This window comes from Sebastes umbrosus, chromosome 19 (assembly GCF_015220745.1).
Source record: "Sebastes umbrosus isolate fSebUmb1 chromosome 19, fSebUmb1.pri, whole genome shotgun sequence".
NCBI lineage: Eukaryota > Metazoa > Chordata > Actinopteri > Perciformes > Sebastidae > Sebastes > Sebastes umbrosus.
The window spans coordinates 9757911-9783950 of NC_051287.1; the positions used below are offsets into that span (position 1 = coordinate 9757911).

Here is a 26040-nt window from a genome sequence, read left to right on the forward strand (position 1 = left end):
AGGACATCTGCTGATAGTGTCTGACTGCTGTTTGCTGAGCTGAGAGTTTTGCAGCTCAGTGAACACAATTAGAGACTAGAAGCTGTTCATATGTTCAGTTTCCGTCAGGTTAGCTGTCCTGAGATCAGGCACGAGGGCAGAAATTCAACAACTCCTACAGAAACAAGACCGGTCACATGGGACTCTGTGATGATGGTTTATTTATAAATGGTACCCCGCAATTTGCGTAACTCTCGCGAGATGGTTAAGGTTCGGTATTGACCTCGAATAGTTAACGTTAGGCTGCATTCACACCAGATCTGGTGGTAAAACGGCGGTCCTCCCATTCAGTTTGAATGTGGATAGTGCGTTTGGGCTGCGGGGATGGGGCCTGCGACAGAAAAGTTGAAACAGAATCAACTTTTGGTGAAACGCAACCTGACGTCGCGCTGCGGTGACCAATCATGTAACTGGTGATCCAAAGCTCTACAACCCAGCCAGGAGGGAACAAAAGAGGTTAATTGTTGTGAAGTCAATGGACCATCGGTGACACCCCCAAACCGCTGCACGACCCTGCGGTGTGTCGCCGCGATGCCTGATCTGGTGTGAATGCAGCCTTAGGCATTGCCCCTGAAGGGTTAAGGTTTGGCCTTGACCTCGACTGGTTAAGGTAAGGCATTGACCTTGAATGGTTAAGGTTGGGCATTGACCTTGAATGGTTAAGGTTGGGCATTGACCTTGACTAGTTAAGATTGGACATCGACCTCAAATGGTTAAGGTTGAGCACTGACCTCAAATGGTTAAGGTAAGGCATTGACCTCGAATGGTTAAGTTTGGACATTGAACTCAAATGGTTAAGGTAAGGCATTGACCTTGAATGGTTTAGATTTGGCATTGACTTCGAACAGTTAAGTTTGGGCCTTGACCTTGAATGGTTAAGGTTAGGATAGGACGTCGGGCAGCAAGTCTTGCGAGAGTTTTTGCAAGTTTTCGCAATATGTGAGTTACCATCTAGACACAACCGTGATGGTGTGTTTAAGTGTGTGATGTGAGCTGGCCAAAGACGTAAGCTGCATAAAGGGCTGAGGTGCCACCAGTCGTCATCATCGCAATTTCAAGATTCATATTATACCACTAGATGTCCACTTAAAAACTGAAACCCGCAACGGCCTACAAAAGACAGTAATGTTAATGCCAGTCAGATGATCCACCATCATTTTCAGAGGGTTAAATGTAGGCCAAGTAAACCAAAAACTGAGGAGGAGAATAATTTCAATTAGATCATGGTGATCAATGAGACAGACCAATTAAGCCAATTAAGCCAATTAAGCCAATTGAGTTCACATCTGAGTTCCATTTTTGGCCTATTCAAACGAGACTATTTCATTTAAAAGATATATATCAGCTTACATTGTTTTACTGTTACTGGTGCATTCTGGTGAGATTTAATTCTTCTTTATTTTTTATATAAACACAATTTGATCTTCAACATTTTTTTTTCAAAAAAGGAGTCTTGAAAAAAGTGTGTTTCTCACAATCAAGGTCAATATGGTAGCTATATTATAAGCAGATTAAAAGGCAATGTCAACCCTGTATGCACAAAAATAACACTGCTTAAGAACCTCCCATCAGGGCGCATTTTGTGAGTGCACAAATTATTTTTCCAAAAGAGGTAGAGGGGGCCCAGTTAGGCTCTGACAGTAATGTTGTACCAGTCAGATGATTCATCATCATTTTCAGAGAGTTAAAAGTAGGCCAAGTAAACCGAGAACTGAGGAGAAGAATAACTCCAATTAGATCGTGGTGATCAACGAGACAGGCAGAGTAATTACAATATAACCTATGGTTCTTTTAGATGTTTAAATTATGTTAATTATAGGCCTAAAAGTAGGCTACGGGTTAATTATTGGCCTATTCAAACAAGACAATTTAATTTAAAAGATGACATTGTTTTTTTTCAATGTGTTACGGTTACTGCATTCTGGTCTGATTCAAATCTTTTTTTTGGTCTCATAATAAAGGTCATACGGTAGTTATATTATAAGCAGGTTAAAAGGCTATGTCAATCCTGTATGCAAAAAAACAAACACTGTTTAAGAACCTCCCGGCAGCGCGCGCTTTACGAGAGCACAAAAAACAAAGAGGTGGACGGGCATGAGCTAAAATCTTGCCGAGGGCGCCAAATTGGTCAGGGCCGGCACCGTCCAAAACCGTCCCTAAATCTAGCGAGGAAGTCGCCAAGTCAGCAACACTGACAGCCCGTCCCTTCAGGCCTCCCTCCAAAGCCAATCCCTCAAAATGATCACTATCTACATAAACATATGATGAACATAAACAACGAATGTGGCTGTTGTTAATACTCACAGCTGTCAAGCTTGAGGAAGGGAAGAGTGCACGCAAGGTGGGCATGTAGGTAGGGAGTTAGACAGGTTTATTAAAGTGATGCAACAGCCACCGATACAAAATGTTCTCTTTGTTTTGTCAGATCATTTGATTTATTGATTGCCGTCGGGATGTCAAAAGCATTTCAACAGATATAACAAAAATGTTTTTGAAGATGATTAACAACCCTCGATTTAAATTACATTTAGAATACAATTAGTTCTGTTGCTGTTTGACTGACTTTTGTTTGCGTTCTTAAAGCTGGAGAACAGCTAAAGCTCAAGCTGTTATAGGCCATTAGGAGATCAGAGCCTGAACACATAGTTCTGTTTCTGTTTAGTACATGTGTTGGTGTGCTCCGGGGGGTTGTGTTTTGTACAAGTTAATTAAAAATTTCTGAGGTTATACTGTAACTGGGACACCTGCATGCACAGTCAACACCCTCAGTTCCCTCCCTTTAATGACAACGATTTACAACAATCACTGGCAGCTGAGTCATGCAGCCAAATTACCTTCTGCATCATAAAACCTTTTATGCACGATCGCAGTGAACGACGAACTTGATGCACGACATTCTTTTGCATGTTTTTCCTTGTTGCGCAACATTCCAGGGAGTATAAGTGAGCCCCTATCAATAAAAACAAAAACACTGAAAGGGTAACTATAGCTCAGCAGTTTCATGTGTGGAGGTGTTGAGATCTTAAACTGGGGAATGGTATTGTATTTCTGCTGCTCAAAGCATTGGAAAATAACATTTGTAATGTGTCTCTTGAGATACGCGGTCCCAGATACATGGTCCCAGATACGGTGTATAATCCACAGACCTTAACAGATTTTATTGGGACTATAAGACAGAGAGCTCACAAAGAGAATTTGGGCCTCATAGCAATATGAAACAACCTTCTGCTGGATTTGGCTCCCAAACCTCACTTTGAGGTGTTTGAAAAGACAGCAGGGCCGTATTCACATAACTCGCCGCCACTCAGTGAGCAAATTCTGCTGTTCAGGTTCGTCTTCGACAAGTGTTCACCCATGTCTGGTATCTCTCTTAGGCTTTTCTCACGATGCGTCCACTCTTCCTCAGGTCCCTCCTTCCTCTGTCGGGCCTGACTGACAGAGACTGGCTGCTTGTCCTCCAGGCTCCCTGACACACCTGGGCACTGGGGAGGAAGAAGTACATGAGATTAAAAGATCAAAAGCAAATGCCTCACAATTTACGCCCTGCAAGGAAACACCTACGGCTCCCCTGAGGCCATCTCATAAACTGTGACATCAAAGAACATTTATGGAACATTTCCAACAGTTTCTAAACCTGTCCACATTCCTCTTCGTTCACTTAGTTCCAGGGAATGGAAATTGTAATATTGCAGTATGCAATGGTATTTTAGACAATAGGTGCTACCGGATCGAGTCCTAAAACCAGGAAATGAGTTAGCATTTTAGCACTTCCGGTTCCTTCTTCATGATGTCAATGGGTTTTTTGTGAGATGCCTGAGATAAGGCCTGTGGTTAACACAAGTTTAAGAGATTTGAATGTTTTGTTCTACGATATAAAATATCATTTTGAAGCCTTTATGTGTCTTAAAAAAAGGCAGTTGCTAACAAGTGGCTAAATGAAATTACTAAACGTCATCACGCCGACTCGTTCGTCATGTTACCCTGGAAGCATTTGGGAACACACCCAGAAAAAGGTGATTAAAGACTAATGAAAACATAGTTCTGCTAATACATTTCCTGAAATGTTACACACTGTTACTTTAACTGAAGAAAGACATGAGACACAGTCAAAAGCTCTTGAAGAAAAACTAGTAAGTGCACCTTGAGTTTTGAATCTACAGTATGTGTTCAGGTCCAGAATGAACCTCCTCAAATGTTTATTATTTAGACAAAGTTTTGGTACAGCTTACAGCAGCCTAATACAACTTTTAACACTGATGAATTTGAAAAATTTGGTTACATCACTTTTAAATTTTCATTTATTTTGATCATTTGTTTTAATTTAATTAATTTAATTATTGGGTTTATCAGCAAAGTAGGCACCAACCCCAACACTATCAATTAATGGATTATTAATCAATGTCAATTTTTCCAGCTAATCCTTTCAGAGCTATCAATACTTGTCAACATTGCCTCCATATTTATCAAAACATATTGGTAGGCTATATTAACTAAATCCAGATGTGCTGCTAACCAAATCTAAATCACACACACACACACACCTGGATCTCAGCAGAGGTCCAGCTGCTCGTCTGCGTGGTTTGGTGCTCTGTCTCCGGTACTGCATCCAGCCGCACACCAGCTCGTGTGCGATCATCACGTACAGCAGGAAGATGAGCACGGCGGGATCCATCCAGACGCACGCGCCCACCGCTGGATGAGAACCGGCGGTCGGTGCAAAAACCCAAAAAAACAAAACCCAAACCGGTCCAGATGAGAACAAACAGCAGCAGGCTGCAGACGGAGCGGGCTGCTGCAGGATAAGGGATGAACAATGATGAGGATAATGATGATGATGAGGATGAGGAAGAGGAGGAGGAAGAGGAGGAGGAGAGGGTCCTCGTGGCCGAGTTTCCCAGGTGTCCACTCCAACTTTAGGCACTCAAGTCGCGAGACACAAACGTGCTGCTGCGGTGGGCGCTCGCGCTCCACCCCATGTCATCAACACGCCATCCTCCAAAATCATCAGTTCATCACTGACAACAGATGAGAGACACGGTGACAACAGCAGAGGGGGGACATCGGAGGATGTTGCCGTAGAGACGCGACCGTTGCTAAGGGCATGATGTCGTCATCCCCCTCTTCCTAAAGATGAACGAGGCATTTGATCATGCAGGGAGCTACCAATCAAGAGCACTGCATGATGGGTTACCAATCATCCTCGCTCACGCTGGATGCGACCACTGATTCTGTGCATTATTAATTCATTTTTTTATGTAGCTATTTTATCAACTGATAAATAAAATATATACTATATATATACACACAAAGTATTCTAATGAAACAGAAAAGCAAAACAATCTTTCAATTTGAGAGGACATAATCCGAAAATGTTTGATATAATTAATTAAGTTAAAGGTTAGTGAATTATCAAAATTGTCATTTGTTGTTGATCAACCGTGATAACCTAAATAACAATACTGCACTAATTTTGAGCAGACATTTAAAATGTTACTTTAAGTTATCCATAACTAACAAACATGACAACAAAAAAAAAAAATTTTAACAGGGAAATTATTAAAATTATGAAGACAAATCATCCTCAAACCAAAATACATATATATATATATACATATATATACATACATACTGTACATATACATATACAGTATATATATATACATACAACCTAAAATATTGCAAGTTGCGTTAATGAAAATAGTGGCGTTAAAACAAATTTGTGTTAATGCGTTATAATCACGTTGACTTTGACAGCCCTGATATATACAGGATATATACAGTATATATATCAATTTACTCTCAGAGTGAAAAGGCATACTGACAGTGTTTCAATGCTCAACTTTAATTTGTTTACCATCAGAGCTCAATTATATCTTGTTTCAAAGCGGAGTAAAGGTAACCCTCCAAGTCATCCGAAAGAATACATCCGTTCTACAGACTTTTTCCAAACAACAGCTTTACATGTCAACTTTCTCTATAACCTTGCTTTTTAAAATCTTTTTTCAAGGTGTAAAGGGACTGTTTGTAAGAATCAGAAATTGTTAACAAAAATGTTAACAGCGACACCTGTGGCCGTTAAGTGAACGAAAGTCAGCGTCTTGTTGCTCGCGCTTGTGCTCGCTCTACATAGACATGAACGAGCATCGCTCAAAACAGTGAGGCGACACACGTCAGCTAAAACCACAATATCACTCTATATTTCAACTGCTTGGCAGTAATGTTAGCTGACCAGACGAAGGTCTCTCCATGAATCACTGCTGATCCTAGTGATGGCTTTTCCTGCTTCAGCCTCCCGACCGCGGACGGAGGGAACAGGGGAGACACCGGCACCCGGTCAGAGACGATAACGTTACTCGCTGCGGAGCTCCTTCACTTCACAAGACACGAGAAACCTCTGTTGGTCTGGAGGAGCTGCAGCATTTATTTCTGCACAAATGTCCACTGTAAATTCACTAGATATTCTCAGAGCTAAACTAACTCTTCTGCAGTGTGTAGTGTGCGAGCATGCACGTGAGAGTGGCGCGAAAGAGTGAGAACGAGTGTGGTGTGTGAGTGAAGGCAAGCAGGCAGGCAGAGGAGCAGAGTACAGCAGAGACTCCGGCCCTGGAGACCAAAGCTACTGTCTCCCCCGCGTCCTCCAACCGCGGCCAACAGTTTTGCAAGACGGGCTTCACTAGATATAACTTTGTGGTTTTGGTGCTTCCGTGTAGTTTGTGTTGGAGTCTTGTCTGAACAGCGTAGCCACATGCGAGCGCGCATGGGACACCGACCCGCAATGATTTTTACGTGTAAGAAGTTACAAACAGTCCCTTTAACTTGTCAGTTTAAAGTCATTCTTTTCTTTCTCCTTTCTCTTTAAAGGAACACTCCACATCTTTCTATAAAGTCGGGGGACTTGTGAGAGACAGATTGAGGCAGAGATATGTTGACTTCTAGTTCTTAATGTAAGTCAAGCTCTTAGTGTTTTTCATTAGACCATCCTTGCCTGGTCTATGCCCCCCAGTTCATGCTTCCTTACAGATCCTAAATGGATCCTAAATCTCCACGCAACCATGTTCTGCCATTCATGGGTTATGCCCAGTCTCGATTTAAAGAAAGTTAAACTAATTTCTGTGCCTTAGACGTTCTCCTTCTGACTTCCTTCTGACTTCCATCTGTCCGTCCGCAGGCAGAGAGCTGTGACTCTCGAGGGCTCCGTCAGATCTGAGGCAGCTGCATCGATTAGGCCTTCATCAGGGTTTCAGTGTGCGGGCTGTGCTTGTGTATGTGAGTGTGTGTGTGTTTGTGTATGTGTGTGTGTGTGTGTGTCATGTAAGGGCGACACAAGCAGTTCTTCTGCTGTGATATCGCCTTATTTTCACAAAGCCACCTTTAGGTGGCGGGACCGCCGCTCCTCCTGCCTCACGCCACCTCCATCTCTCTGAAATCCTCAGAGACCTGCAGGAATAAACAGTAAACTGTAAACTTAGTGGTAAACAGTAAAAGTTTTGTGTAACACTACACAAACATATTTCACGGATAAAATAAGGAGCCCTACAGTATGAATATTTTAATTATCATATTTATCCTAAAATTTTGAGTGAAATTAAAGCCTTAATAAAATCAAATCCCTCACTGATATGATGTCAATCCCCCTGAGAATCAACACTTCAGTCTGCAGCTTGAGGGGCTTTAAGCTCATTGGCTCCACCTAGGGAATAATTATACTAATTTGCATTCAACAGGTGAAAACGGAAAGGACTCCAATGGGCACCATGTTGCTTCATCTCTCTTAAGTTTGTAATTAATGTTAAAGATTTGTTTTCTAACACTTTAGCTACAAGAACGTAAGTATATATAGTGTTCGGGCTCATGGCTGTGAGTCTACTTCCTGCCCTCTGGTAGTCAAAGATATATTAGTGCAGCTTTAAACCACCGTTATTTAACTGAATTTACAGAGTGACTAGAGATGAGTGTATTGTCTCCCCACCAATGAATTAAAACATTAGTTATAAAAAGTGTACAGTGCTGCACACTCACATCGACAACATTGAACCCAGCTGCCATCGGATGGTTTTGCGTCGGTGGAATCCTCACATGGTCCTGCTGAAATGAACACATGATTCATCATTAATCAGACACAGTACAGAAAAGGTGCTGATGCTAGCTACATTAAAGCTAAAATATGCTACTCATTCTTGTTAATATTCCTCATGAGCATGATTAACCTGACGCGCCAGATGGTTTGTTAATATGTGACATGTGATCCCGCGATTCTCGCATGAACTCGTGACATCGCAAGAATCAAGCTGCTGTGCAAGGTAAGGGCACGATGGCTCATGCTCATACTTATTGCACAAATTTGATTTGATGGTTGTCAAAGGTTTTAATGTCAGATGAACTCACTGTGATGTCTGGTTCATATATGTCATTACTGAAACCAACTGAGGAAGATGATGGTGGTGATGATGATGATGGACCGGTCATAGCGTTGATTCTCTGTTGGATTCGCAGGTAGTAAATGAGCAGGGCGATCAAAGTGCCGATCAGCAGCAGGACCACGATGACGGACGCTGCGATCCCTCCTGAGTCGTCTCGCGTCGGTGAGGCTGCGGGGAACATGGAACACATTTAGTTTCCGGTTCTACTAGAGATCGTGGTGAGAACAACTGGAATTCAGTCAAAGGGATTGCAAAATCACTACACCCACGGAGAGAAATTGTTCCAGCACTAAAACCACTCTGTATGCTAAAATTTAGAATATTTTCACTGCTTTATCTTGCCGTCAGGCGGTCCTTACCTTCTCTTTTCTGACGGGAAACTGAACTGAAAGTGAAATTTATATACGCTCTCTCCAAAGCCACCAAACTCCGATGACAAAAACAGTATAGATACGTTTCACTTTCAGTTCAGTTCGCCATCGAAAATATTCTAAATATAGCATACACTTAAACGGATATACATTTTTTTAGGTGAGCCTTTTGTTTAGTTGGCGAATATATGTTTTTCTGCCGGCCCCGTCCATAGCAGTACATTGTTTTGCTCCCGTGCCGGTACTCCTGTCTGTTTCTCCAAGCTAGGGGCAATACACTGGTATAGGTAATACACTGACTATGGATAAGTGCCTCATACAATCCCACTTCAAAATACCTGAAATATCCGAGCTGAAAAAGTTGCAAAACCACTGGCCCATCTTACTTAAATCTGTGACTTTGTTAGCGCAGTTGACTCCGACGGTGTACTCAATGTCATCCAGAGCTATGACGCCTGATGAGCCTTTGATTCCTTCCAACACAATCTGTAAACAACACAAACAAAGACGACAGCAGAGGTAGAAGTCCGTCATTACTGTTAGTCACTTAGCTATGTGCAGAATTGAATGTACCGTTGTGTACACAACACTACATAGGGTTAGAAGTGTTAGAAGCACTGTGAGAGTGAGAGTCTGACCTGGTATTCCTCAGTAGATGTGATGTTGACGTCAAAGCGTTTCCAGGGTGCTCCCAGTTCACTCACCACCAGCAGCTGATGGAGAAAACCGCCTTTAGACCGCTTCCACACCCTCAGCTGGCTGTCCGCTGCATACATTTAAGAAAAAGTGGATTGCGTTACAAAATATCAAAAGGGAAATGCATCACACACAGCCAGACTACATCTGACATTGATCCTTACATGAGTATGGCTTGTAGGCCCAGAATTTCAGGCAGGTGCCCTTGGTCGGGGGCAGGTGAGGGCTCAGCAGATGAGCCTTTTGATTGGCTGCCGTCCGGTTGCTGCTTGGAAAGAACAGGAAGTGACCTGTCGGAAAGGAAAAGGGAAGGTAGTCTATTTTACACTTCAGGACATTATTAGTATATGTTGTTGGATAAACAAACACACAAATGGACTCACGTACATAGAATACGTTTTGTGCTTAAAAATCATCAAAGTATTGTTCTGTCTGCTTCCTGACTCTTAAGGCCCTGACACACCAAGCCGACTCTGATTGGCTGTTCAGCTTAAGCGCCATCCTTGGTCTTCCAGTTTCCCTTTTTGAATGATGAATACTGACGACCGCGACCTGCTGGTGTGGAGAGTTATTTCCTCTCACTCTGGCGCAGAACGTACGTGGTAGTTGGCTGTCGGCTGTGGTCTTTGCGGTGTGTTCGAGTGCAACTTTTTGGCTAAGACACAGGCGATGTGAGGCGACTCATTTGTTGGCCTTCGTCGCTGCTAGTTCTTTGATGTTGGTTTGGTGTGTCTGGGCCTTTAGTGTGTGAAGATCTTGTTGATAGGAAGTGAACCACAAGACTTGAATTATTGAATGTAGCTTTTGTCCCTGTTCTCTCTGGTTTACCTTTCTCTGTGCCCAGACTGTGGTCCTCAGGTGGGGTGGGGTAGTGTTTCTCTGCTTCCTGACTCGTCAGCTCCCAGTCCAGTTCGTCCACTCTGACGTTTTGAGTGTTGCTCCAGCTGCACATTCCTCTCTCCAGACTGCACTTGGAGCCTGAAATATTTAACACAACAACAAAAAAAGTGTGTTAAAGAGCTCAGAAGCTGCAGTGCGACCAGGTTAAACCAAAATTTGTGGCCGTCATATTGCTAACTAAGATGTATAAAAACTAGAATGGGCACTCACAGGTGCTAGCCTAAAATCGTACCATATTTTTTAGATGAATATGAGTCTAAAAGATGATAGAAAAGATATCCGCACACTTAGATCTATGCAGTATTCCACTTTACGAGAATATGAGACTAAAAGTCTGTTGTGTTTCTCCTTAAATACTTCACCCCCAAAATGATCATTTGTATATCAATTACTCTCTGCGTGTTACCTTAAATTCTTGAAGGAAACTTAGTTTTTCTTGCATGCCTCCGCTGCGAATGAAGGATCCAATAAGGGAGAAAGGTCTTGATGAATTGAATGGAGGTCGCGTTTTACAACAGCAAAACTATATCGTAACATCCATTAACAAACTCTGCACACTCGTGCAGTGTAATCCAAATCTCATTTATCCAGTCGTATGCTCACTACTAAACTTTACTATTTAAAACAATTCTGACTTTTCTGGACCTGCACGAACAAGTAGCACTCCTGCGCAAGCGTGAGATTGTTTATGCGGAATTGTTTTATATAGTAAGATTTTAGCAAATGCATGTGTTTGGGAAGTGGTGATAAATGAGACCTGGATTATACGGCACAAGTTGTGTGAGAGTTTGTAGATGTTGTTAAACGCGGCTCCCATTTACTTAAATTCATGATGACTTTTCTCCTATTTTGGATTCTCCGTTCACCGTGGAGGCATGCGAGAAAAACAAAGTTCTCTTCGTGAATTCAAGATAACACGGGGTGAGTAATTCATATACAAATGGTCATTTTGTGGGTGAAGTATTCCTTTAATTTTGCTGAGGCTGATACTAACCTCGATCTTCACATGGATGAGCTGAAAGGAAGATGTCATCAACTGCAACGTGAGTGTCTTTGCCTCCTGCTCCAACCGCCTCAAACTCCAGCTGCAGGGCAGAAAAAAGCACATCATCATCTTTTTTGTAAACAACAAACACAAGAAAAAAGGTCAACTAATATAATAATAATAATTATAATAATTCTCTAGAGCTGTTGGGTCAAATTCTGCTGGAGAGAAAAGTTTAAAATGCTGCTTTTCCTTAAAAGTGTGGATTTTAAAGGCATTTAAGAGACGTATCTTCAATTTCAGTGTGGACAAAACAGAAACTGTGAATGGGGACAGGAACGCAAAATAATGTGAACTGATTGTAAGACAGTTTCATTACTTTCTACGTAATATTTTTAGTATAATAAGTCTATAATTGGTCCTCTCCGGCCTCCACACTGTACCTGCCAGTCCACAAGGGCACTCGAGATGTTGCCGTTGCCATGGCGCCAGACATCTCCCTGGTTCAGACTGTCAGAGAAGATCTTCACCCTTTCTCCCTTCACCGGCTTCATATACAATGTCAGAGAACCAGGATTTTCTCCTCCCATGTGATACCAGAAACTGACGCACTCAGTCTTGGCGGTTCCTTGGCGAACAGGGGAGGTGAGGACCGTCGTACTGCCGGCAGGAAGGATGTTGGCTCCGGTGTTAGCCATCATGTAGAAACCTGAGTGACCAACCAGGGAGAGGAAGATCCCAATTCACTGCCCCTCAACTTTCTGCATGTAAAATATTACTCTGAATTAAAGGGATTCTCTGATTCTCTCTCACCCAGTTCAGTCTCCAGGGTGTGGTCGGTCTTGGGTCCAGTCACTGTGGTGCTGAGTCCGTTGCGATGGGGCCATTGAACTCTACCCGAGCTGCTGTAACCGCACCGCTGGCCTTCAAAGGAACACATCCTCGGCACGGTGCACGGGCGGCGCACGAACGTCACATCGTCAATGGCAATGCGCCCGTCAAAACCAGAGCGAACCGCTTCAAACATCAGCTGGTGGAGGGTCAAAGGTCGGAAATGGGGAGTTGGAAAAGAAGGAAGATGTTGAAATACGCATTTTGGCATTCTCTTCTAATCCCTCTGTTTTTGACTACCAGAGGACGTTTTACCTCTTATTGTTTTTAATATGAAAGATGTATGAAGCTCTGTGACATTGTTTAACTGACTGAATGACTGCAGTCATTTTATACCCGGAAGTTTGTGAGCTGGTGTGGCACCGGGCAGTGCGCCTCGTGCCACACGTTGCCATGAGCAGCACTGCGGGTCCAGAGGATGGTCTCATAGCCGTTCTTATCCAGAAGCTTCACATTCAGAGCACCTGGACGGGATCAGTGGGTGAAGATGGGGCAGTAAGGGTGAGAAGATATGATTACATTTTCTGATTATTTCATGGTAATAAGGTAATATTTCATTTCAGACCATCATACAGTATGTGACACTTTGTGTTTGACACACAAACTAACAAAGTTCACATATAAAGTATCTCCTTTTCTTTCCTGAGAAAAAAAGTAACCAAAAACATGTCAGGTATTTCCTCCCCCCCAGGATCAAAGAAACAGATGCTCATTATCATTCATTCACTCTGAACTGTTTTCCATTCGGTCTCGTCCTCACCCGTGTTCGGCCCGTAGAGTTTGTAGTAGAAGGACAGGCACTGATCTGTAGCGCCTGGTGACTGTGTGAATGAAACCAAGCGCCCGAACGCACCGCGCAGAGACGGACTCCACATGTCCACGACAAGGCTTCTGCCTGGACATCAACAGAAAGACGGGTTGTAATGAAACTTTATATACTGCAGTCTTGTCACTTTAGCCCTTTATTCATTCATATCACTCATTTAAAAGGGAAAAACGTTTCTGAAGACTTAAAATAAGTTCCAAACCTGAAAAACCTCATTATTGCCTTTGGGGAAATTTATTGTGTTGGTCCAACAGTCATTGCTAACAAAGGTGTGAGTCAATTTTTTTCAAGAGTCAACTTGCAAGTCCGGGTCAACAAGTCTCTGAAGTCTGGTCCAAAACCTGAACCTTATGTTTTGAGTCCTTTGTAAAATTTAGTGACAGTTAGTGTAGTAAATTAACCTAAATAATTAATTATTGATCAGATTAGTATTTATTACTTTCCAACAAGCTTTATAACATTTAAAAGCAAATGATCAGGTGTTAATGGGTGTGGTGTTTTCTTGTGACACAACGTAAAAAACGTATAATGGACTTAAGTTTCTTCAACAGGATGGGGCACTGTTGTCACAGTATTGGTATAATAATCAGCCTCGAGGCTTTGCTGGAACTAGAATAGCATCCCAAATGTCACATAGAAGAATCTCACCCTCATGAACATGGAGGTGATTTGAGGTTTGAGGGTCAAATTTTCTCATAAAAAAAATCTTAAATCACAAAAGTATGAACAATATGAATAAAATCCTCTTTATCAATCGATTAAAATATTTAATTGTGATTAATCACATGATTATCCATGATTAATCACAATTAATCGCAAATATTTTATAATATTTGCTGAAAGACACCAACTGCTGCTTTAAAAGCATTATTATTGCACCAAACCATGATGACACAATATCCTCTTATGTACTCCCTACTCCATATGACACATTTAAAATGTGATGTTTATTACCAGTGAGGCTGAGGAAAGATGGAGGTAAATTGTGTGTGTGTGTCTGAGATACTTCCTACTATAAAATGTGCGGTATATCCGTATACACATTTTTTTTTAGTTTGTAAATGAGCTTACCGATCCCGATGGTGTGATCCATCCCGTTGATCACACCCCAGTCAAAGTTATCACTGTTGTCCTGATACCATCCACACAGTCCATCTTCAAAGTTACATGACAACCCTGGCCCCCCAAAAAATCAAATAAAAAAGATTTCATCAAAGCATTGAGATATTTCTGCATTATGCAACATCTTGTGTGTATGCTGTAAATAGTTATGTGTTACCTGTTGGAGATGATGGAAAATAATCAGCATGACAGATGCCAAAGTGAACGTTTGTCACTTTAATCTTGGCGCATGGAGACAGTTTCACAGCGCGAGCTTCAAACGCCAGCTGGTAAAGATAGAACAAGGAAAACAGAAGAGCCCTGTTAAGTGAAATTCACAACTTTAACAGTAAAGCAGATTTTTAACCGGTTCCACAAAATCCAACTATTTTATTTCTACTGGTTCAACATATTTTTTTGCTTGTCTTCTATCTGCAACTGCATTTTGTTTACTATTATTTACTATTTTCATATTTTATTGCATTTATATTTTCCTAACATTGCAAAAAATGAGTAAGGAGACATGTTGTGGGGATTTTAGAAACATGCAACCTGTGGTTGGACTTTCTCTTTAATTTTGTGGCTCATATCTGTGACTCAACTCTCATCATCAGAGCAAAAATGTCAAATGTAAAAATGATGATTAGTCACCAGTGTGAGTGAAATCTCATCATCAATGTCAACATGACAATTATATCAGCCCTGAGAAAAAAAAAAAAAGCTGACCTGGAAGCGATCTTTTCTGGCTCCAATAGGCAAGTCGACGTGTTGCCACGCCCCCTCCTCTGTTCCTGTCTTTCCACTGAACTCCCAGAGCTTTGGCCGCGCACCCAACAAGCTGTCAATCACCCTGACAGACAGCTCACCTGCAGCAGAGATACGTAAACAGAGTCATGTTGAAAGATCTGAGTCATGGTTCCTGAGAATAGGTGAGAAGAGAAAAGAAGACATGTGGGATAATAAATTAATTTAGTCACCAATGTGATCTGGATTCCCAGTTAGTGCAAAGTCAAAGCTCAGGGTGCAGGCTGGGCCGGAGGGGCCCAGAAGGGGCGTCAGTGTCCGGGCCTCGGTCAGCTGCTGGCCTGGGGCCTTGGCTACATACAGGTACTCCTCTAAGAAATGTGAAAGAAACAAATACTTGATGAATTGGTGATTTTTAAACAACTGAATATCAGTAAATCAATAGTTGAGTGCTGTTAGTTGTACCTTTGGATGTGAAATTTGCATGTAGCACCCAACCTTGACTCCCAATGCTGGCGTCAGTCCAGCCTGAGCTGCCGTCAGTGTAAGAGAAATCCCCTGCGGAAAGGATTCATGGAGACATCTCACTCAAAATGAAACACACACAGTTCTTTACATCCTGACAGCAATCAATAAATCAAATGCTCTGACAAGAAAAAACAATAAAAAGGAACGAACCTGAAGGAACGGGCTGTCAGTGTCGCCGACTTGACGAATTTCTTGCTAGATTTAGGGACTTTTGGAGCTACTGCTGCTGGCTACTTTCATTGGAAAAGAGTTGGTAACAATGGGATGGATTTTTCGGTTGAACCATTTTTAAAAATCTAGCGTACTGTTACTAGTTTCTTAGCATTACCAACCCTACCTTCCACTTCTCTCAAACAGTCCTCCAACATAAATAAAGTCATTGCCTTTGAGCGTTTTTATATGTGGTGCCTCTTTCTGCAGGACAGCGTTGTTAGTTACAGTTCCAAAAATAGTTCACATGAGTATTTTCTGATTTACCAGTTCTTTGGTTAAGTTACAAGAACTAACTGGTTAAAAGAAACTGCCACTGTCACAACTTTTGGTAGGAGACGGGATACAAACAGATCTCTGTGGAGTCAAAGTCAGACACTTTGGGTGCCAAATCATCCAACCTGATCTCCTCCCTAAGAGGTTTTCTGGTGCTATCACTCTACTTTGCTTCTCAGAAACAACTGTCATTATGGTCACAAGACGTGGCTTGTAAGGAGAATGTAAAACTAGGTCATTCTTATTGTTTCAAACAACCAATGCTGACGATTTCCCTGGTGTGGAAGTCTTGCTCCTGCTTGGATGTTTTTTTTAAGCCCACAGACTCATAAAACCCTTTTTAAAATCCTTCTGAAATAGGTCTCCTTTTCTTAGTACCCAAATAATCAACATTTTAGAGATATAAGGCTTTCACCTGACAACAGCATTTTGTAATTTGCTAATCTGGGGGGCCACCTGGTGGCTCCTGAGGCTCTAAGCAGCTTCACTTGTGCTTCGGCTGGCTCTAATAAAGATCATCATTTCTTTTGAATCTTTGCAGTCTTGTTGCTAAAAGCAAAGCTGAGTAAAGAGAAGGAACAGACTCACCACATTTGGCTTCATCCTCCGCTCCTTTACAGTCAGAATGGAAATCACACATCTTGTCCGGCTCATCAGTACACGGGTGTTTAGGAGGTTTAGGGAAAGTTGCCCAGGTATCGTTGGCTGTTCAAGAGGAGAATGTGAGATAGCAGACTGATCACACCACAGAGGGTATTTATTCTCACTCATTACACATGTGGAATCTTTTTTTTTTTTTTTTTTTTAAAGATGGTTAATTACCAGGTGACAAGCGGCATTCAGGAGACAACACAATGCTGTCGACAGCGATACCTCCATATGCAAAGTCCCTGATTGCTGCCATCATTACAATCTATAAAGACAGAAAAATGAGTGGAAAAGGGGTGAATTCATGATAGCAATAACAATTTCATCCAAACACAAAAAACTAAAGCTCTGAAGTGCTATATTATATGCTCATTTGGTGAAAATAGCTGCTATTTAATATATATCTAAAACATAATTTATGTATTGATCAGGATTTGTCATTCAAGGACTGAAGTCAAAATGTCGGGCTCTCAATCCTCATCCTTTATTTTACTTTGGAATCAAATTCCCATAAACACGTAGTTTAGAGACACAGCAGTGTAATAAGAAATTGCAGTACAGAAATAACTAAATAACAGTGGAAAAGTGTTGCCATTACATTGTGCCAGGAAGTTCTCGACTGTAAAATGTCTATTTAATAACCACATTTAAAATCCTTGTTAAAAATGTTATTTTAATATTTTTCTCTTTATTGACTACAGATTATCATCTTTACATTTTCATTGGGTAGATTTTAAAGGCTAATTTTAAAATATCAAGAAATCAAGCATCCAAACGATTCTAAACAAATTGATTACTTGGTTCCTAGAATTGTATTTGGAATATGTGTGTGTATACATATATTATACATAAGTCTTTTGTCATTTGTTATGGAATCCCATATGATAGTCGTTGTATATGAATGTAGTTATTCAATAAATTTAGCTTTAGGTTTTGACAGTAGCCAGATTCCCATCCAAATATAACTGAAATTGTAACCTGAATTTCCAGAAAATTGGCAAAAGATAATGCAAACTAATGTGCGTTTCCATTCACTACTGTTATGTGAATATTACGAGTTGGGCACATTGCGATAAACAGCTGTTTCCATTGCACTTTGTTGTGTTTTGCGTTTATGGATACACCAACTTTTCCACCTATAGAGACATACTATGGTGTACGGTCATAGACCTGCTCTATATGTAAAGCATCTTGAGATAACTTTTGTTGTGATTTGATGCTATACAAAAATAAATTGAATTAAATTGAATTGAATATGTAAAAAAAACTTTTATGCAATATTTTTTTTCCATTTTCTTTTTTTTTCTCGAGTTTTCAGTGTTTTCATGCAGGTGATGGAGCAGACTTTTTATCACCATGGCTCATTACTTATTCTCCTACGCTCCTATGTGTGCAAAGATCACTTTTCTCTTGCATGTGTATTTAAAAAAAAAAAATATTGGCTGATGTATGCTTATCAGAATAAACTCTCAAATATCAATATCAGTATTCAGTCGGGATCAACTACCAGATGCTTGTGAGAATTTACACGTGTAGTCTGTCTGTGTTATTAAATCCACGTTTACATTTGTAATAAAAAAGTATGAATAAAGTATCATGTCTTTATTATGAATCTTCAGTATCAATATCTCTGTTTTAAAGGTGTTATAGGGTATAGCTAGCATCATTATTAACAGGTGAAGTACTCACTTGGAAAGTGGAGTTAGTGACAATCTCCACCTCTGCCTTCACCCAAACATCTCCTAGAGCACCGCCTCTCTCCCACACTGGGTAGATCACACGATCTGCCACCAGCACCGTCAGACCGCCGGACCTCGGCCCGAACTGGTGAGTGTACATCACCATCTGCAGCGGGCGGATACAGAAAACTAGAGTTAGATATTTAAACATCATTCATCAAAAATGTAAGTAAATTACTGTGAAATTGAAGTGTAAAATCAGGAATCATCTTGGGACTCACCTTGCAAGGATGTGAACTATTGGTGGGTTGAAGGCGGGGACTTTGGAAAGCGGCCCAGTCAGCTGTGAGTCCACCATCAGGGACAGTGACATATAGAAAGTGACCTGCAATGATAATAATGGTAAGTTGCTTACGGTCAAAAGAGTTAACACTGAACATGTTGACAATGAAAAAAGCCATAATGATACTTTTGTTCATCTGAATATGATACCTGTTGCACTGTTGTTGGAATGGTCCCTGCCTGGCCCTTTAAGAGGATCTGAGACAGAGATGTTCTCCTGATTCGTCCTGACCCATATTAGTGGGGACAGTGACTTCAGATCCCAATCGCACAGGTCCTCCTCAAAGTCACAGCGCCGGTACCCTTCTGGACACACAATAAGCACACACAACTTACATTAACTTAGCGGTTCCCAAACTGGGGTGCAGGACCCCTAAGGAGGGCCCAGAGTTATAAAAGGGGGGCCCTGCAGAAAAAATGTCTGCATTAAGTGGTGATGTACTGTGTTGTGGATTGTATGGAAAGTTACCTCTTCTCACTGCTTTTAATGAATATTGTGGAGTTTAAAAAAGCAGAACAGATAGTGTTGGGAAGGAGCAACTTTACAGGAATATTCCAGAAAACATTTTTACAGCAGGACAAAGTAGCGTGGAAAAAGCGAGTATAGGTGGACTTCAACTTTTTTCCTCAGTTTTTTCACAATCACAAAGGTCACAGTTTACATCCATGTCTGTCCAAAATTTCCTCACTCCATCATCTTATCCTATCAGACATTTGTGTGAAATTGTCATAATTAGCATATGAATTATTCAGTTATGGCCAAAAATGTGTTTTGTGAGGTCACAGTGACCTTTGTGCCATATGTGAAGAAATCCCCTCCAGGCGTTCCTGACATATCGCGTTCTCCAGAATGTTTTGGACAGACGGACAACCCGACAACATAATGCCTCTGGCCACGACTGCTGCCGGCGCGCAGGCAAAAAAAAACATATTTTCCTCACATCTTTGTCGTATTGAGCTATGCAGATACTTTGGGTTTTATGTGCCACAGTTTTTTTTTTAAACACCCAGCTTAGAAACTTCTGTCTCCCCCCAAATACAGAAGATCATTTTTTGTGGTCCAAATAAACCGTGAAAAACTGAATAGCAATGTGTCTTCCCATAAACAATAACCTCGTCAACAGTTTTCATTGGGACTAGATATTCATTAGAAAGAAGTCCAGTGAAATTTGCAGTGAGGTTTGTCGATACCACAAAGTGTAAGAAAAAAATATGTTTTTGATGTTGTTGGTTGAACTGCCCCTTTAATCTCTCCTGCACTGTTATCACAGACTCTTAAATGTTTTGTACTTTGTCTGTTTGTACAGTGAGTCATCCCTGTCCGGACAAATTCCTACATTTATTGTGTACTGTGGTGTCAGAAGGACTCTCTGCTGTATAATCCAGATGATTTCTCACCACAGTTCTCCTCGTCAGTCCCGTCGCCGCAATCGTCGCTGCCGTCACACACCTGCTTCTGCTCCACACAGCCGTCACGCCTACACTCCACCATCCCTTTTGGACACTCTTTACCAGGGAGTGGTACTGATGACATAGTGGGTGAAAAACAATAATCATTATGCTCATCATTATGGATCAATTTATTAATTCATTATAATCAAGGTTGGAAATTAGCACCATCCACCAGCCAAATTCTGGTAAAATATGCAAGTGGCTGCTAGATTTGCTTCACTCACCAACCAAAAAAAAACAATGGTAATCTATGGAGTGGCTGGTAAAACTTAGAATCCACCAGCCACAGTGGCAGGTAGACAGAAAAGTTAATTTCCAACCCTGATTAGAATTAATTGCTGAAAATAAGATAAGAAAATAAGATATTTTGAGGGACTCACATGGCAGAGCACAGTCCAGAAACTCCAGCTGGTCCACAGCCACATCTCCCCTTCGGCCCTCGGAGCGCTGCGAGGAAAGATGGATTCGGAAGGTTGTGGGAATACGGCCCAGGAAGACGGTAGCCTCCCTCCAGCCACGGACGCTGGTGACCTCAGGGCGCCACACCACGGCCTCTCGAGAGCCCTGGCGAATGATGGAAGCCCACAGGGGTGTGGAGCCCAGACCTGTGTGACCTACAGGAGAAATACTTTATTAGTAGGGCAGCTGCAAGAGGAAATCTCATCTCAGTGTATATAACAATAAATACGTCTAATAATGATGGATGGATACAGGTGTAGAATCAAGAGACAATTACAAAACTAGAAAAAGGGATACATGAAAACAAATACATATAAAAAACATACAAATAGTAAAAGTATTATAAAATAATATGAAATCCTGTCTATAACACTGTGTTTTAAAGACAACCTATTATGCTAATTTTCAGGTGCATAATTGTGTTTTGGGTTTCTACGAGAACATGTTTACATGCTTTAATGCTCAGAAAAACGCTTCATTTTTCTCATATCGGCTATGCTGCAGCACCTCTTGTCAAAATAGCCACTAGGTAATGATTATGGAAAAAGTGTTACTTGGTGACATCACCACGTTATGGAAGAAAAGGCGGGACTTTAATCAAGGCGTTTCAGATAGTAGTTCAGGAGCAGTGTTTCTGTGGGGGAGAGAAACTCCTTTGGCGTGGACTTTGGGCTTTGTAACTTTGCAGACTTTTTACATGCACAACAAACTACATAACACACTAAAGGAAAGGGGGAAAAGCATAATAGGTCCTCTTTAAGATACAGGAGAAGCTGGCCGAAGCAGGCAGTGTGTGTGTATGACCCATAGTCATTAACAGTGGTTACCTGAGTCCCACAGGAAGTATCTGAGACGAAGGCGACAGGTCGGTGAAGATTGTTTCATCTCTGGGGAGATTAAAACCGCAGTGCTGAGAGACTCTTTCGCCACTGCACTCACTCCCATAAACCAACCTGCGTGATGGGAAACACGGTAATGTTTTATAACAGCCTGATAAACAGATTTCATAAACGCATACTACCCCGTCCCTCTGCTCTCTTTTTGACATGTTATAATCTAATAGGATGAGCCGAATCTGTGTTCAACACACATCCTCCCGTGAAATGATGACTCTGGTGGGAATTTAACTGCTGGGGAGAGATCTTTGTTAAATTCACAGCTGCAGCTGTTGAAGCTGGCTGTGAAAATGACATCATGATCTGTTAATTACCCACTTCATCAGTACATTTCACATTTGCGTGGTGCTTTCAGTAGGAGCCAATGCAAAAAGCTTTAGTCACCGACTGCTGACATTTAAAGCATAAAATATATTACAGCAATTAAAGCTCATGGATCTTTTTTCAGTATTCACTTAGTGTCAGATTGGTTGTATGGTGGCTGCTGGACAGATATAACTACAAATAGGTACAAATTGTTGTTTGAAATACATATTTTCTCCATATCTGTACACTATTCATTGATCAGAATGGGAACACAGTTGTTACAACAATATTGTTCACTATTAAGACAAAAAGCATCTTGAGTTTTTACTCTCCTAACTCTTGGTTATTCAAAATTTACATTTACATGTCCTCATTTCACTTGAGTTTTTAGACTTTTAAAAAAAAAATTATATCAATTCTTGACTCTTACTCAGACATATAAATACTATTAAAATTAATTTATCACATTAACTGCCCTCTTGGCTACAGGAGCCCTATTTGCAGCACACAATAGAGTGATATTTTTTAGCTTATTGTACTGATGTACTCTACTAGTATAAATTAAATATTGTATTAAATGTTTTTATTTATTTATTAGCTACTACTGACTACTACTAGAACCTTGGTAGTGGCTAATGGGATCAAAATAAATAAATAAGTAAATAAGTAAGTAAATAAATAAATAAATAAATAAATAAATAAATAAATAAATAAATAAATATCTTCCTAAATTTTACCAAAAAAGCACTTGATAGTTTTAAAGATACTTACAACATGAGGACAAAAAGACAAAATGAAAAAGGGACGAGTATTAAACCATACCTGTAGCTGTCCCGGTGGTGTAGTCAGAGGACGGTCCGCTGTCGGGCAGCGTGTCCCCTCCTCTCTGACGTCTCTCCCAGCTGTACACAGCTGCATTCAAGGACTTGTCAGTCCATCCACACATTCCTGCTTCCTCAAAGTCACACTCAAACCCTTTCCCGCTGTAGCCTTGAGAGGTGTGAAAGAAATGATAGTTCACTGTTGGACTGCTTCAAACAGTATGCTGCAAGTATTACTGAGTTTTTCCACTGAAAGCTAGAATTAAAGGAGTAGTGTGTAGGATTTAGTGACATCTAGAGGTGAGGTTGCAGATTGCAACCAACTGAATACCCCACCGCTCATCCCTCCCTTTCCAAGTGTCAGAAAACTACAGAGGCCTTCAGGTAGCATAAAAACGTGAAAGGCTCTCGCTAGAGCCAGCGTTTGGTTTGTCCGTTCCGGGCTAGTGTAGAAACATGGTTAACTCCATGAAGATGACCCGCTCCCTATATAGATATATTCTAAGCTAACGAAAACACATTCTTAGTTTCAGGTGATTACACACAAGTGAAAACATAGTTTTTCTGTTAATAGATCTCCCAAAATCCTACACACTGGACCTTTAAGGCTTGATATTAGTCAAAACTAGTCTTAAAAAGCTTTTTTTGTCATTGCCAGAGGATGTTTTGAACTTTATTTCAGAAGATAATGCTCGGACTTCTTACACAGGTATCCCTCTAAATAAGTGCTTTTTGCCTTCCGGGCTTCAATTTTGACAAAACATTATGTTAACATGACATGCAATTTTTAATATGCACATTTTAATATGTCTTCACATCTGATACCACATTTTTAAACTTACTGCACTCTTGCTCATCGCTGCAGTCAGAACAGTCACACACAAAGTCACATTTCTTATCCGGAGACGAACATCGATGAGCCCAAGAACCCGCCACTGTGTAATAAGATGAAACGTTCAGACAATGTTCACCACATAACATACACAAATATAAAATGTAAAAGTTGTTATTCTGAAGAATGGTGCCTTTCAGAGTGTAAATAAATAGATAAATACATTAAAGCGTACACTATATTTAAATATTGCAGATGGTCTGACTTTTTCAGCACATATTATCAACTTCAATCTTCACTCAAGGTCCACTTGTTCTGAAGCTTTCAACCATATCACACAGTCTTCATCAGCATAAGAGGTTTGCTCAATTGTCATGGAAATGTAGATTTTCAAACTTTCCATTATTTTAGGACTGTTTTTTCCATGTTTTTGTGTAGGTGTATCTCTTTTAGCTCAAGGCTCGTTTCCCATTAGTCCATATTAAAATCACGACAAAAACAAAACAGACAAATTGAAACATCATCTGCTGATGAAGACTGAGTGATGAGGTGGAAAGCTCCAGAACAAGCCAGTAAGTGGATCTTGAGTGGAGATTCCAAGGTTGACAATGAACCGTCAGACTCAACTCTAAAGTATTTTTACTTTAATTTCTAATTGTGAAACGTAACTCCAGCCGTCAGATACATTTAATAGAAAGTACAATTCAGCATCAGAACAGGGCAAGTAATTACTTAAACACAGATGACTCAACCCCAAACTCTCTTATCAGGACTCATTAGTGTCAGAGATGTACGGCACAACTAATGCCAACAGGCTCAAAGGCCAGAGAGCAGCAATCAGGTTAGCGCTAGCAAAATGCCATCCGTCCATCCAAAGGTCTCTAGAAATCAGACGTGACACCCACCGAGTACGAACCTGCATCACTGACTGACTGAGAACATGTTCAGTTATCACACACAGAGCATGATGTAACAGCGGTGACATGACAGTGGAAACACATGTCTGATAATAACTACAGGTTCACTTTTTCTGTTGGCAACAATTAAATAGATAAGAAAACTTTTAAAAACATGTATCAGTATTAAAATCGTTTCAGTGGTTTCTTTCTAATCTTTTCTAATTAAAAGTGAATGTGAACACTGAATTATCAAGTATTTATATATGATCTTGCATTTCTAAATATTCATCTATTCTAAATATTCATCAACACATTTACTTGAATGAATGGATTTAATATCATCACGGTTTTGCTAATAACTTTGCTTCTTTACTCTGATTATGACAATTTATTTTTTTATAGTTATATTTTAAAATTCACAACTATTGTAAGAACTCAATCTAAAATGTAATGTATACTCTTGCATTAAAGTGTATCTATTTACTGTATAAATAAGATCTGTTGTTAGTGAACAGAAGACCGTTTTGAGAGAAAATGTCTAAACTGGTTTTGTCCTTTGTACGGGAAAACAAGTAAAAACTATCTATATGTCATGATAATATAAATGGGCGTTGCAAGAACACATTATTTCAATATAAATTATTTCATAAAGTCTGGAGCTGCTCCATAGGCAATGAATGGGAGACTGATTTTGTAGACCCACAGTTTGTTTTCTTTTTTTACACCCAAATGAGCTTTATTCTATTGTAGTGTTGTCTATTGTGAAACAGAAAATGTTCCCATATACTCAGAAAATTCCCCTGGGTGTTCTCAGTGTCATCTAATATCTCTCCCCATTCATTGTCTATAGAGCAGCTCCACACTTTATACCCTATGACATCACAAGTTAGAGATTTAGCACTGTAGTTTTTGGAGTTGTTTACTAATATTTTTTGGACTGTCTTATGGGCGTAATTCCCCTCAAGTTAAGATTTTTTGTCAAACTTTTGGGGCTTTTAAGAAGCTTTTTTTTTAATACTTCTCTCTATAATACCACAAGCTAAGCCCAGCCACCACCAGCATCAGCACTATTTCTACATTAAAAAGTGTTACTAAAACCTCACACCTTGTGAATGAAGTCTGGCTGAATGTGTTCTTCTTACCAAACTGCAGCGTCAACAGCAGAACGAGGGCCGAGCTCCTCCAGAGTAACATCTTCTTCTTCTTCTTTCCTCTCTTCCACCTGATCAGTCTGGAGCTCTGGACACTACCTGGAGAGTCTTTGCTTGTTGGCTTTGACCTCTTCTCTGATTCTAAGAGATAACACCTGGACTTTAAAATCTCCCAGCATGCAACTTCAACAAACCATCATAAAACAATTTCCTCCAACTGAGATTTCCACAGTATTTACTGTACATCCGTAGATTGCACGATAACACATTTGGCAACAGACATGCAGAGCAACAGGTGCAAACATGCGTATAGTCTATTAACCTTCCATTTCCCCTTCATTTTTTTCAATTGAGTTGACTGACTTTGTTTCACAAGAACACTTGGAGTAAAGTAACTTAGTTTAGCTCAAAGTTTTCTAGATGGTTTTATGGTGCATTCATGTCATGTTGGCAAAAAAAACAGGAAAGCGTTATTCTGACTTACATTAGGAGTATTATTCCAACAGGGTCTTCACACAAGATCAGTGGAAGTTAAGCTAACATCAGCTGTTTGTGCAATATTACATAT

General features: G+C 40.6%; 1 protein-coding gene across 1 annotated transcript; it reads right to left on the reverse strand.

Moving 5' to 3' along the window:
- Positions 1-7000: 7000 nt before the first annotated feature.
- Positions 7001-25530, reverse strand: mamdc4 (MAM domain containing 4). The gene is made up of 28 exons (XM_037753420.1): positions 25464-25530; positions 23433-23525; positions 22592-22759; positions 21395-21520; positions 20489-20722; positions 20055-20180; positions 18807-18962; positions 18596-18699; positions 18325-18480; positions 16810-16900; positions 16576-16692; positions 15439-15531; positions 15207-15344; positions 14956-15095; positions 14408-14516; positions 14200-14304; positions 13063-13197; positions 12639-12766; positions 12225-12441; positions 11855-12120; positions 11421-11511; positions 10355-10504; positions 9691-9816; positions 9469-9596; positions 9217-9316; positions 8425-8627; positions 8059-8124; positions 7001-7476 (listed from the first exon to the last, which is right to left on the reverse strand). The coding sequence occupies exons 1-28, from the start codon at positions 25513-25515 to the stop codon at positions 7441-7443; spliced, it is 3654 nt and encodes a 1217-aa protein (XP_037609348.1). The 5' UTR covers positions 25516-25530; the 3' UTR covers positions 7001-7440.
- Between the last annotated feature and the right edge of the window lie 510 nt (positions 25531-26040).

What these genes read in the sequence shown, in the direction of transcription:
- mamdc4 (XM_037753420.1), bottom strand. Translation starts at nt 25,515, where the DNA reads ATGTTACTCTGGAGGAGCTCGGCCCTCGTTCTGCTGTTGACGCTGCAG. An exon ending in TGAATGCCGCTTGTCACCTG is followed by an intron (nt 16,693 to 16,809) that starts GTAATTAACCAT and finishes CCTCTTGAACAG; the next exon opens with CCAACGATACCTGGGCAACT. An exon ending in ACTCTACGGGCCGAACACGG is followed by an intron (nt 12,767 to 13,062) that starts GTGAGGACGAGA and finishes GATCCCGTCCAG; the next exon opens with GTGCTCTGAATGTGAAGCTT.